The 12,839-nt window shown below is 44.3% G+C and overlaps 1 protein-coding gene across 1 annotated transcript in view; it reads left to right on the top strand.

Moving 5' to 3' along the window:
• Positions 1-12,839, top strand: part of csmd2 (CUB and Sushi multiple domains 2) — a 242,841-nt gene that overhangs the window by 65,801 nt on the left and 164,201 nt on the right. The window contains exon 4 of the mRNA XM_034599719.1: positions 9,203-9,397. Coding sequence (XP_034455610.1) covers positions 9,203-9,397 — 195 coding nt within the window. The remainder of the gene's footprint in view (positions 1-9,202; positions 9,398-12,839) is intronic.

Genomic DNA, 12,839 nt, shown 5'->3' with positions numbered 1-12,839 from the left:
TGCCAGTGGAGAGATAAGCCCTGAGAGCCGGGGGGGGGATTTAGATGCTTCAACCCTGACAGAGTGAAGGCTGTACACATACGTGTCGATCTCCCCTCCCAGCTCCTCCAGTCCTGCCTCTCATCTGTCTTCTGGCTTTCCTCGAGGTCTCCCATGCACCCTGATCCCTCTTAGTTTAGTCTCATATATAGTGAATGGCTACTGAATGGCACATTATTCTGTTTTGCAGCCATTGTCGGCAGCCATCAATTCTGTATGAGCTCTCTCTTCACACCTCGCCGCCTCCCACACAGCAACTGGCCATTTTTACCGCACCTGCTATTGTGTGCATGGGAAATGACGATATCTGGAGTTCATTCCCGTCTGTATTTGTGTGCATTTTTTTTGTGTTTGATTGTGTGTGTGTGTGTCTTCAGAGGCACAAACCCCTCTCTAGAACTTCGCCTGTTGTCAAGTTAGAGAAGCTTTACACGCAGCTGAGCTCTAAGTCAGACAGGGATTTTCAAAGTTGGATCTGTAGCCCCAAACCATTCAGGCAGTGACTCGCTTTCCCTCAGCCCATCTAAATCGAAGGTGGCTGCGATAAGTGTCTCTCTCCACTGCCTCAAATCTGAGTTTGGAAAATGAGCATTGCAGGAAAGTAGTGCTGCCGAAAAACACAACCCAGTAATGAAATGATGGAATTATGATGACATTCCGAACTAAAACGTGACAAAGCGTGCTCCTTTAAAACCTGAAAACAAATGAATATTAATGTAATTTGGTGATAACACGGGGACAGAGCATGGACTGTAGCTGCGTCCCAATTTGGGTGCTGCATCCTTCGGAAGCCGCATTTGTAGACCAATTACGTCGATTAGGCTCAACTAGGCTGTCCCAAATCGAAGGCTCCTCCAAATGTCGCCAAACATGTGCCATCTTGCACATTTGACGTCACTTGGAGCCAGAATCTGCCCAATAGTGACCACGGCGTTTGAGCTGTGGCAGCGAGGTCCCACCAACTATAATGGCATGAGTTACTTTCTGTGGTCAATTTTCTGTTCCTTCTGAAGTGGTACAGGCATTTTTCCTCCTCAAACAGACAAGCATCAAACTTTAAACGACAGCTGGTTCATCCAGGTTTTCACAAACGTCAAACACTTGACTGGAGAAAGAAAAAAAAAAACAGAAAGTAACTCTCATTTCATTGTCAACTGTCAGTGTCGCTCACTTCTGTTGTGATTGGGTTTCTGTTGTGTGGCTTTTGTACTTCCACTGTGGCTTGTGCATTCGTGTTGTCACTATTGCATTCATGTTGTGTCTCAATGCGTATTTATACACCATGGGAGAGATGAATTGGTGCAACAATGATGCACATCTACAACAACTTTGTTTCAAACACTTACTGTGTTCAAACACTTAAATATTATGAACTAAAATATGGCGTAAACACAATTAGCTGCATTCAAAACAACTCTGACATAAATTTATATAGCCTATACTTATTTATTCTCTGCAATATAATGCACATATAACACCCACACACACACACATGCACACACACTCAGCTAAGTTCCCTTTTGCATTCCTCAGCCTCTCTAACCTAAAGTGATGGGAGTTGCCCGCCTTTCTCCGGCCTATGTGCGGGGAACAGGAAGCATTGATTGAATCGCTGCTTGACAAAGCAGAAACGGCTTATTGAGCTAATGTACCTGTGTGTTGGGATCGATTTTGCAATGTCACTTCCAAATACACGGCGGGAAGACGGAGCGGAAAGGAAGAGGGAGAGAAAATGAGGAGGGAAGGAGAAGGGAGGATGGGGAAAAAGAGTGAAGTAAGATGTTCTGAGGCCAACTTTCAATCATCCCAAAACCAGGTTGGGCTTCTTAGACTCACAACAAACTGTGCGTCAGTCTGGGGTCATTCTGTGTCCTTGTTTCTAGGCCCAGGTGCTGCAGGATTCCTACTGATGATAAAGCTGCAACTATTTATTTCTTTCCATCTGTCTATTTGTACCTGTTTTCTGTCTGTGGGTCAGTCTTAATCACTATTCCCAGACTGTACTATCCTCCCTCCATGTATCGCTTCTTTTCTTTTTAAACAAAGGTGGAACTTTGACTAAAAAAAGGATTCAGATTGAAGGAGAAACAATGTAGCTGGTAAAGTGAGGGAATGGAGCTATGTGAGACCATAGAAAAAGAAAAAAGAGCTAGTTCCTCGTCTGGTACGTGGGTTTTTATTCTAAACTTCCACGGTAGCTTTCTCGACACATTTACGTGTAACTACTTTTCCTGCCAGGTTACACTGTCAATCATGTGTCTTTCTCTGCAGTTCCATACCTGGCAGACAGGGTGATTGCAGTGGTGTCAGCTGCACTGAGATAGGCCTGTCTACCCAGCTGGTTTTGTCACTTTTTTTTTTGCTCTTTTCCTCAGCATATTACTTCTCACTTACTTCAGGCAGGCGTCTCACTCAGCGAAGGTCTTTGTAACTTCAGAGTCACAATAAACAAATCTGTCTCAATCTGGGCGGACACGAACCTTGTTTTTGTGCCGATTTCTGAGGTGACTCATTTTAGAGTCTGATTGAATTTCAGCTGTGCTGTGCGGAGTTTGTCGTGCAGTGCACAGGGGGCAGCGAGGAGCGAGAAGATATTTACTGACAAACCATCAGCCGATCGGATGAATTTCTGACATGTAAAAAAATGTAGGTCTGCCATCCTCAGGCCATCCAGTTCAAGCACGGTCCACAAGTCGATTCCACAAACTTGGTGCCTTTCTTATTTCACTGCACTTGTGCCTGATTGTTTTAAAAGATGGAGGCTAGGCTGGTCAAGCTGGACAACATACCTGTGTGTTCGATCTTTCCTCCTACTCCTATCATGGCCGACATGGCAGAGATACATTTTTCCTGTGTGACCTCCACCAAGGAGGTTGATGTTTTCATCGTTATCCAGTTGTTTGTTGGTTTGTTTGTTTGTAAGCAAGATTAAGCAGGAACAACTGAATGGATTAGCAAGAAACCTGATGGAAGAATGTGATATGGGTCAGTGAAGAACCCGACTTCACTTTCTTAAACTTCACCCAATAGGTTGTTTTTCATCTTGCCAGAGACTAATTCATGGATGTTGATGAATCATTCCTAATTCTTACCAGGCTGCAATTTGGCTTGATTGAATTAAACGGGACTGTTGGCCCTGGTGGAGGTTTGCCATTATAACAATGATATAGCAAAAAAAACATCAACTTCTTCGTCTTTGACAATAGTCAGACTGGTCCTGAGGGGCCAACACATAATGCACAGTTTGAGCGGTGAGGTTGTGGCTTGAATACAGGGGAATAATATATTACTTGTACCCTTCTTCAATCTCCCCCTGCACCATTTCAAGCTACTGTGTCCATACATCTAATAAAATTGGAAGCACTTCCTGATACAAAGCCTCTCACTCATGTTAGACATTCACAATCTCTTTTATTTTGCAGCATTAGCTTCTTTTTTTTTTGTCCGAGAGCTGTTTTGTGACGAATAGATTCTGCAGTGTGATCAGGTATGTAGCCAGTCCCCTTTGCCTCAGGAGGAGAGGATGACAAATTGAGGAGCATGGCTCGAAGACGCCCAGGAAGAGAGAGCACCAGTCTTATTAGGGTCAAAGGTCATCCCAGAGGAGACGAGCGTCATACCTACTCCTTCTGTCCTGGTTTCCCCCAGTCACCGTGCAGGGATGAGAGGGGGTGAGGAGGAGAAGGGAGGGAATGAAAGAATGCAAGGAGATGATGTAAGGGACGGACGGATGGCGTGATGGATGGCGGGGCTCCTTGCTCTCAGTGTGTGTGTGTGTGTGTGTGTCGAGCTTGTGCATACGGCTCTACTGTTAGCTAGTGTGCACCGCAGAGTGGGATGCATTGATGGACGAGGAGCATCCTTTGCCGTTTCAGCAGTGGAAGAGCTCAAAGCTTCCGGGGCCCCAGGGACGGGCCGTGACACACTCTCCCATCCTGGTGACTTATGGACCTGCCATGACAAACACCTAAGTGCTTTGGTTGTGGGTGGGGGAGTGGGTGGGGGGTGGACCCTGAAAGGATGGCACCCCTCTGTTTTAAAGCAGAACCCACTACGTGCTGCTAAGTTTCCACATTGAGGCTCTGAATCTGCTGGAATTGTGAAATAATTCCGATGTGTGAAAGTGTGTGGTGCAGGTGGTGGCAATGAATGGAGAGCAAAGCGCAGTCGTCTCGCAAAAATATTTTAAAATTGTTTTCTCATTATTTCTCTCAAGCTGCTCTGTGTGGGTTCTTAGTGTTTCACTGCATATTTTTCATGCTCCCTCCCCGTTTAGGGTTTAGCCTGCAGGAATAAATGGAAAAAGGTTGTGATAAATTAGTTTAAAGCACAAACAAAGGGGGGGGGGGGGGGGGGGGGGGGGGAGGTAGAAAGGCTGGTTGTTTTTATACACTGCAGCCTTGATTTACCTGGCTTTAGCTGCATAGAAACTCAGCAGGGTTCTTAAGCTTCAGTGTATTTAAAAAGATACTTTACCTTTGTATAAACTGTATTTTTGTCGGCTAGGAAAATTATGCCTTCTTTGGTGGGAGAGCAACTGCGTCAGAGCAAATCAATGTGATTTTCAGGTGTATTATGAACGATGAATGTTTCTGTATCGATGCTCTCTATCAAAAACTGTCTGTCTTTTTTACTCTTGATGTTCACAGGTGACACATAAATTCACATTGCAGGAATAAAGAAAGTATTGATGATTCTTAGTCGCCTAAAAAAAAAAAACGGTATTTGCCACTTCAGTGCTCCAGGCATAGCCCTGTTCTGGGGATTGCACCAGTAATGGCACTATTAGACTTAATTTACTGCCCAAACTAATAACCTGAAATGGAGGGTGTGATGGGAATATCACACGCATGCACACGCACACAAATATAAAGTGCATGCACGCACACACCGACACTCGGTGTTGTGCCCTCAATCAGCTCCAATGCAATGAAATCCGTCATCCTGTTCATCTCTCTGTCACTCGCTCGCACTTTGTCCCCTTGTAACTCTCACAGCCTTTTCGCACAGAGCTGCCATCTTCTTCATATCTTTTTTCTCCCACCACAACCCAAAATAGATCCTCTCGCGGCGGACATTTTGACTTGTCGTAGTGTGAAACGCATAGGTGTAACTAATAGCATTAATGATGTCTCCGTTCCGTTTCGCCGTGCCAGTAATCTGTGCCAGTGCGCCAGCATGTAGGATATCAGGGCGCTGGCACCGGGCACATCTCAGTGGAATGCAGCCGGTGTTAATGTGTTTTAGTTACATGTGCGTTTGACAAGTCAAAATGTCTGACTGTGAGAAAGTGCTCTATCCCTACACCCCGCTCGTTGCTCAACGTGACCCTCCTTCCCCTTCGTTCTCTAGAATATTCCTCAAACTTTTTTTGACACAAGTGATCCTGCTTACATGGCCACGACTGCAGGGGGGGGGAGCAACCCCCTGCCGCCGTGCTGCAGCACTAAATCCGGAGTCCCGGTGGCGAGAATGCAAATCAGGCCTTGTGTATATGCTAATGTGGTAGTGATGGAAGGGAGGCTGTAATAAGGCGGCCTTGGCGGTGTCAAAATAAAGGCTATGGCACAGTGGAGCCTGAAAGCGACAAGTCAGTCCACCACCAGACTACGGGATTAGGCCGGGGGGGAGACTACCCGAGCACTAACCAGGTATTTTAAAAGGTAATTCAGCGGCGAGTCATTTGGGGCAGAATCTTCTGCGTCTGAGCAGGTGTTCCGCCTTCAGCAGGTGACGGAAAACACCTGCTGTGAAATCAATGCTCGGGATGTAGCTTGAAGAGCAACATGCAGCTGCAGTTTTCTGCCCGAAGCGAACCGAGGCTGATTTTACCCTTTTTACAGCCTCTTAAAAAATCTAAAAGTCACAAGGAAATGTGTGCGGAGGACAACAAGGATTTGGCTGATGTGTTTTGCCGCCGGCCAACAATGCTGATACTGGATTTTTTAATTGTAAGGTACTTGTTTATTTTTAGTCTGGCAGCTGCTGGTCAAAATGTAATTGGTTGAAAAATGCCTGTAAACATGGGCAGTTCTGATACTAATCCAAAATGTTAAGTTTTGTTTGAAACTTGAAGTTGATGAATACAGATGTTTTCATAGTGAGAGGTTAAGAGAGTTTGTATTCTGTCAATCAGGGACACCATCTCCAACATGTCCTTTGCCGACCTCCTTATTGCCGGGCATGGACGAACACAGACAGTTGCGAGTTCATGCCCAATCTGTGATAGCGCCATTAAGGCTCCCGCTGTCTCACAGTTTTGTAGCTGAAGTTTACCTTTTGTGATGTTTGAAGTCGAGTCCTCGGAGGTCGTGTTTGTTGTGTGATGGGTGGACTGGGCACAGGCTGTGTGCAGTCTGTTTATTTACCAGCCAGTTACTTCCACAGCTCAAGCTCTGGGATGCACTTTTGGGTAAAATGACTGATCTGTCTATTTTAGACCTTGCTCTAAGGAGGCCTTAGTTTAGTGGGCAAGAAAGAGGAGATAATTTGTTTTTTAGGCTCTAGATTAAACCTAAATTCAAAATCTACTAGTTTTGAGTGACGTGGAAATATAACTGCTGAAAAAGACAATGGAACTACAGTGTCTCAATTCCTTATTTATTCTTGTTTAACCTTATTTAGGCTGTTTTAGTCTAAATTCCAAACGTATGCGACTTGTTTTTGTCAACATTTTATTTTGCTTAGGCTAAAAAATGAGCTGATTTCCCTTGGATTGGAAAAACTCTTTTGAAATGCATTGCGAAGCTGCAAACATTTCATTTGATCGTCCATAAATACATAGAGTGTACATAAGAGTGTGATGGTAAGGTGCCAGTGAGCTGTGTTGCTGTACAGGAGCCACTCGGTCCTCTGGATCTAAGCCCGGTCCCTGTGGAGAGACCGAGTTTCATCCAAAGTCCAGCACATGCTCCGGCCAGCTCCCCTCGCCGAGTGGGTTGGTGGGCGACTAAGCTGGATGCCAAGGTGCATGTGTGTTTGAGATGCACACGTATATAGTATTTTAGCTAATGGTCTTTTAGGGCGGTTACCCACACTAATGTGTGTCATCGAGGAGAACAGAAGCTATCGTGTGTCATTTACTGGAACGTAACAACAGAAGAAAGAGAACAAGGGGAGCCAGAGATTGGCTGAACTTACTTTGAACTTGATTTGCATAATAACACACAATTAGACACTGTGCTGTCAGTACTGACCTCACTTATTTGCATGCAAGTACAGTTCAGGACCAGCAGCAATGGTCAACATGGCGTCGCTCAGTGTTTGAGTGACTGCAGTGGGCTTTAAATCAACAAATATACAATGTATAAAAGTTTATTTGTGTTTTTTCTTGAAATAAGTCATTGTTGGGCCAGATATAATAGAGACCATGCGTTTTGGGGCAGTTACACATTCTGTGGTGCTCAGGCTCTGTGCTTCAGCACTTGCCGTCGGAAATGAAATAATGGATATTTCATTAAAGTGCCAAGTCTAAGCTTTAATTTGAGTAAGGTGTACATCAATATCGAGAGAACTGTGTGGGAGACCTTTGAGCACGTAGCGCTTTAGCTAATTTAACAAATGCACAGGAAGTCAAATAAAGTCATCGTATTTAATAATGTGTGGAAGATTCTTGGCAGTCGATGACCATCTTAGGTCTCGGATCCACAGACATCAGCATCCACTTTGTAGCTTCCCTGTTGATGCCCCCTCAGACTGTCATTGCAGCCTCCTTCAGCCTCATGTTGTGAGATCTCTCTGCCTTCAGTCTGCTCCTCACCAAGTGGGACACTGTTCAGTCGGACTGGGATCAGGCGACCCACTCGGCCGGTCAAGGATTATTCCTACCTCCTCTCCCTGAGAAGCTCTTTGGTTGATTTGGTTGAACATGTAGGGTCCTTGTCCTGCTGTGTCATGAAATGTCCTCCAATGAGTTTTGATGAATTTGTCTGAATCCGGGAACAGAATGATCTCTTGTACCTCTGACTGGTTCCTGCTGCTTCTGTCAGCAGTGAAACCATCAGTAAAAAGCCAGTGTGCCAGTTCCTTTGGCAGCCGTACTACAGACCCAAGTCAGAACCATCGCCATGTTCCTGAGATGGCTTTGGGTCAGGAGATTTTCCCATCATTTTATTTTGTCTTATCAAGAGTTACACATCTTTTGACGAGTCTTCGGAGGTTATGCTCATTAAGTCGGCGTCTGGAGAGTATTCTAGACATTGTGCGAAGTCTTAAAAAGGCTTTTTCTTTTTCTCCATTAATTTCTGCTATCCACAAGACTTCTGCTCATAGATATACCTGGTTGTCAGTTTCTACCTTTCCAACGTGCACTTCATTTGCATGGTCACCTGTTGACTGAGGGTTTCAAGTGAGCAGTCGACGCACAGCTGCCCATGCAACATTCAGTAGCCAAACATCCGATGGCATGAGAAGTCCCGCTATTTGGGCAGTGTGTTAATAGAGCTCCATCTCACACAGTTATACAATATTAATGCAAACATACTCAAATGAAACCCTGAGAATTGGCTCATATTTTAATGCAGTGTACCTTGTTTTAATTTAAATTGAATGTGCTGAAGCGGAGAGAGACTGAGGAACAAAAAGGGCCCAAATAGTTATGGTCTGGACTGTATGTGGTGAGCAGATGGCTTGTGTGTGTGTGTGTGTGTGTGTGTGTGTGTGTGTGTGTGTGTGTGTGTGTGTGTGTGTGTGTGTGTGTGTGTGTGTGTGTGTGTGTGTGTGTGTGTGTGTGTGAGGGTTGTGTGTCGGTGTGTGTGCTTATATATTTGTGAGGACCATTTCCTGCATTGACCTTACAGAGTGGGGACTTTTTCGCCGATCCTCACTTTTTCAAAAGCCTGTTTGAGGATTAAGATTTGCTTTTAGGATTAAGGTTAGAATTAGGTTTAGGCTGAGGTTAGGATAAGGGTATATAAGGGTTTATTTGTGATGGTTGAGATCAGAGTAAGGGGCTAGTGAATGCATTACACTGATTACTGCCCTCACTGAGATATAAATACAATAATGTATGTGTAGTTATGTGTCACCAGATGCTTTCTGTACTTTTCCCTCATCTTCCGGCTCTTGTCAGCACTAACGTGACGCAGTACCACAGACCCAACCACAAATTGCCTCATTAACTGTCCTTCCCCTTCCCTCTCACTCCCCCCTTCTCTCTTCTCAGCTTTGCCCAGCTACACGTGTGGTAATCCTGGACAGCTATTCAATGGCCACCAGCAGGGGTCCACGTTCAACATCGGGGACAAAATCCGCTACAGCTGCAGCCCGGGCTTCGTGCTGGAAGGTCACACCACCCTCTCCTGCCTTGCCACCTCAGCCGGTACTGCTGCCTGGGATTTCCCCCTCCCCTACTGCAGAGGTATGCAAGAGAGTCACTGGAAAACTGTCATAAAACTGTTATAACAAGATTCAAGGCTTAATCTTGGAATATTTTGGCCCACAAGGTCAATATTGTAATTGCACTCACTGTAAATGGATTGGAAGAAACATATTTATAAGCCCCAGAATTGTCAGTCAGCTCAGAGATATCCCACCGATGAGCAAACGTAGTCTGATAAATATTACATAAAATCTGAGTCTAATGATATGTTAAAATGGATAAATATCACAAAAAAACAGTAAAACTTTAGTTGCATTTATTTTTTCCATCAGCTGTAAAGTCTGGGTAAACCAACAGCAGAATCAGAATCAGGGGCCGGCCCTGTATATTTGGGGGCCCTGAACAAGTTTAAATACAGTTTTGACCCTTATTCATTTCAAGTTCATAAGTTTAAAGTATTATCTTAATCATTACAATCAAACTCGAAATGAGACATCGATTTGTTTGCTTTTTTATGCAAATGTCCCACCTTTTATAGGTGACCTATTCAAAACTAATATTTTTGTCACTAGACATTCCTCCTATAGAAAATATAACATGAATTAACTTCATCATTTTCACTGTCAGTTTCACATCATTTCGACTTGCCTGCGTCATTTTTGGATCAAACAAATGTGACATCACTTGTTGCCTTTTCATACAAGTAGCAAGAATTACATTGTCAAACATAATTCTGCGAAGTACAATGTATGACTTACGTATGTGAAACCACATATAAAATGCAGTACATACCTTAGCTGATTATGTGCTGAGGGGTTATAAAGATCTCTTAACTGGAACATGAAAGTCAATATGACATTGCATCCGTCGCCTCTGGAAACCATCAAAAAATCTATAATGTAAATGCAACACTGATGTTGATTTTGAAATGAAGACCAGTCAACCCATTTATAGTCTTTGATTCACAATTGATAAAACATCATATAGCATGCACGCCCATTTATTTACAGTTGCCATCATATGACCTAACAAGGTTTTCTGCGGTTACACTGATATCTTATTTACCATGACAGGACCGCATGTGGTCGCCCGCAGTCAGGTGCTCGTGCCAGTTGTCCTCCCCTCACCGTTAGCGAGCACCCCTGCGGCAGCGACACCTGCCAGTGTGTGTTGTCTGACTCAACATGACATAGCTTGGGAAAACAGTTCAGTGTAGGCAAAGGTGATATCATTGTGTCTCATTCACAGGATTTCACTTTGTGTGAAAGTGAATTTGTGCATAATTAAAAGCATGAGCGGCACACCCATGCACGTTTGCATGTCAGGGTATGTCCGTTTGCTGTCTTTCTGTGTGTCTCTGTGTGTGTGTGTGTGTGCGTGTCCGTGTGGCCAATGGTTTGTGTCAGTGTGCCTGCTGAGCGGAGCGCTGAGACACAGTGCCATCTGCAACAAGGCTGGGAGTCAGGAAGCGCACATAGGAGCACACATGGCTGGGCAACATGTGCCAGCACACTCCCCTCCCACCCGATCGCATGCTGACATGTGCACATGCCTGCACTCTACAGCCAAATGTGAAATCATTATGTGTGCATTTCGTCATCTCATTCAACCCAATTTCCTACCTTCCATAGACAAATACTTTCTAGAGCTCTGTCATCGTTCTTGCTTCCGTGTTTTCACCATAAATCACTGAGTATTTGCTTTTCACGCCCCAGACTCAAGATGTTTCATTCTCCTTCTCTTTGCCCACTTTGGCTCCTGCCTGGAAAGAAAAATGCTCCTACACTTGAGGATGTGATTATACCACGTAATGTAATATAATTGGAGCTGCAGCAAATTGTACACACTCATAAATATCAGTTGTTCGTCAAGCTTATAAATTATACACTCAGAAATCAAGGAAAATGTTGAAAAAAACGATGCTAAAGAAAGTGGAAGAAATTCCTGGATCTGCCCCCTGATCTGGATCCAAACTAAACTTAAATGGGTTCTTTCTTGGGTCATGACCCACCGATCCGCAAAATCTTCTTGGAAATCAGGTCAGCAGTTTCTGTGTGATACTAAAAACAAACAAACAACCACAGATTAAACCACAGATTACGTGCCAATACGTTTTTTTTTAAACTGTCAGTCGTGCCTGCGGTCAAATGAGGTCTGGCAGCACCCTATGAAAATCAACATATACACCTGAGTGCTCTTTCATAACGCATAAGTGTATTGTCATTGTCCCTAAACCCCTTTTTATGAAAGAGCAGAACAGCCTTCTTCTTTGGGAGCATTGGAGAACATTTTGGCACATTCACGCTTCTGGACCGAGGAGAAGGCCTTGTGTGCCAGCACTGCCAGGCCATAGATAATAACTATCTACAATATCTACAACTGACTGAAAAAACCTGCAATTTTCTATTCAATGCATAGCAAACATGAATGATTTTATAGCTTGCGAGCATTACCCATAACTTAGTACCCATGACACTGGAATCGAAGTGGCTCCTTACACTGACATCCTACAGATGAACTGCGTACTCTTCAACCGTAGAACGCCTCTTAATATATGCAACTGACTGAAGAACATGCATTTGTTTTAATGCCGAGTAAACATATATCAGATTTTATAGCCTTGCATGCATTAACCCTAACTTGTTTCTCATGACACTCAGAGAATTTGAAGAGGCTCCATACACTGTGCCAGCATCCGAATACACCACGTCCTCTTCATGAGTGGAAAGCTCCTTAATATATGTAACTGACTGAAGAACATGAGTTATTTTGCAATGCATGAATGTGAATGATTTTATACGTTACATGCATTGCTCGTGTTTTCCCCTTAACTTGGTTACCATGACACTCAAAGGAATCAAAATGGCCCCTTGCACTGACACAGAAATACACATTGATCTGTTTGACAGTGAAAAGCTTCTTAATATCTACAACTGAGTGAAGAACACAATTTTTGTTCCATGCATAGTACAGTTAATGACTTTCTAGCTTCCATAACTTGGTTACCATGACAATCGAAGGAATGTGTGGCTCCTTGCTCTAAATGGAAAACAATGACATCCCCAAAAAAACTATGCACTGTTCAGCATCGACAACTGACTGAGGGAAGAACCCTCACAGAATGAAGGGGTCAGTAGTCCTTTCTGGTTTCATATGGTCAATGCTATAGCCATTGTTAGTTTTCCTTTGGGGTGGGGATCTCGCATCGGCCGGCCGCCGGCACAAAATGCAGAGAGCGGAGGAGTGAGTCAAGGTGAAGGGTAGAGTTAGGAGAGTCAGATACCTCCCTTCAAGTGTGAAGAAACTGTCTGGTGTAGAATACCAATGCACTTCCTCATCCTTTCTTCTGTCTGCCTTCCACTTCCTGTCACTCCCACTGCAACGATCACCTGTCACCCCTCTCGCCATCTCCCTCTCTCTCTCCATTGTCCGACCTCCCTCTGCACCTTCCCTCTCGCCCCATCCCCGCTTGTCACCTGTC

Source organism: Hippoglossus hippoglossus, chromosome 11 (genome assembly GCF_009819705.1).
Source record: "Hippoglossus hippoglossus isolate fHipHip1 chromosome 11, fHipHip1.pri, whole genome shotgun sequence".
In the NCBI taxonomy this organism is placed as follows: Eukaryota; Metazoa; Chordata; class Actinopteri; order Pleuronectiformes; family Pleuronectidae; genus Hippoglossus; species Hippoglossus hippoglossus.
This window is presented reverse-complemented; position numbering and strand designations above follow the sequence as displayed.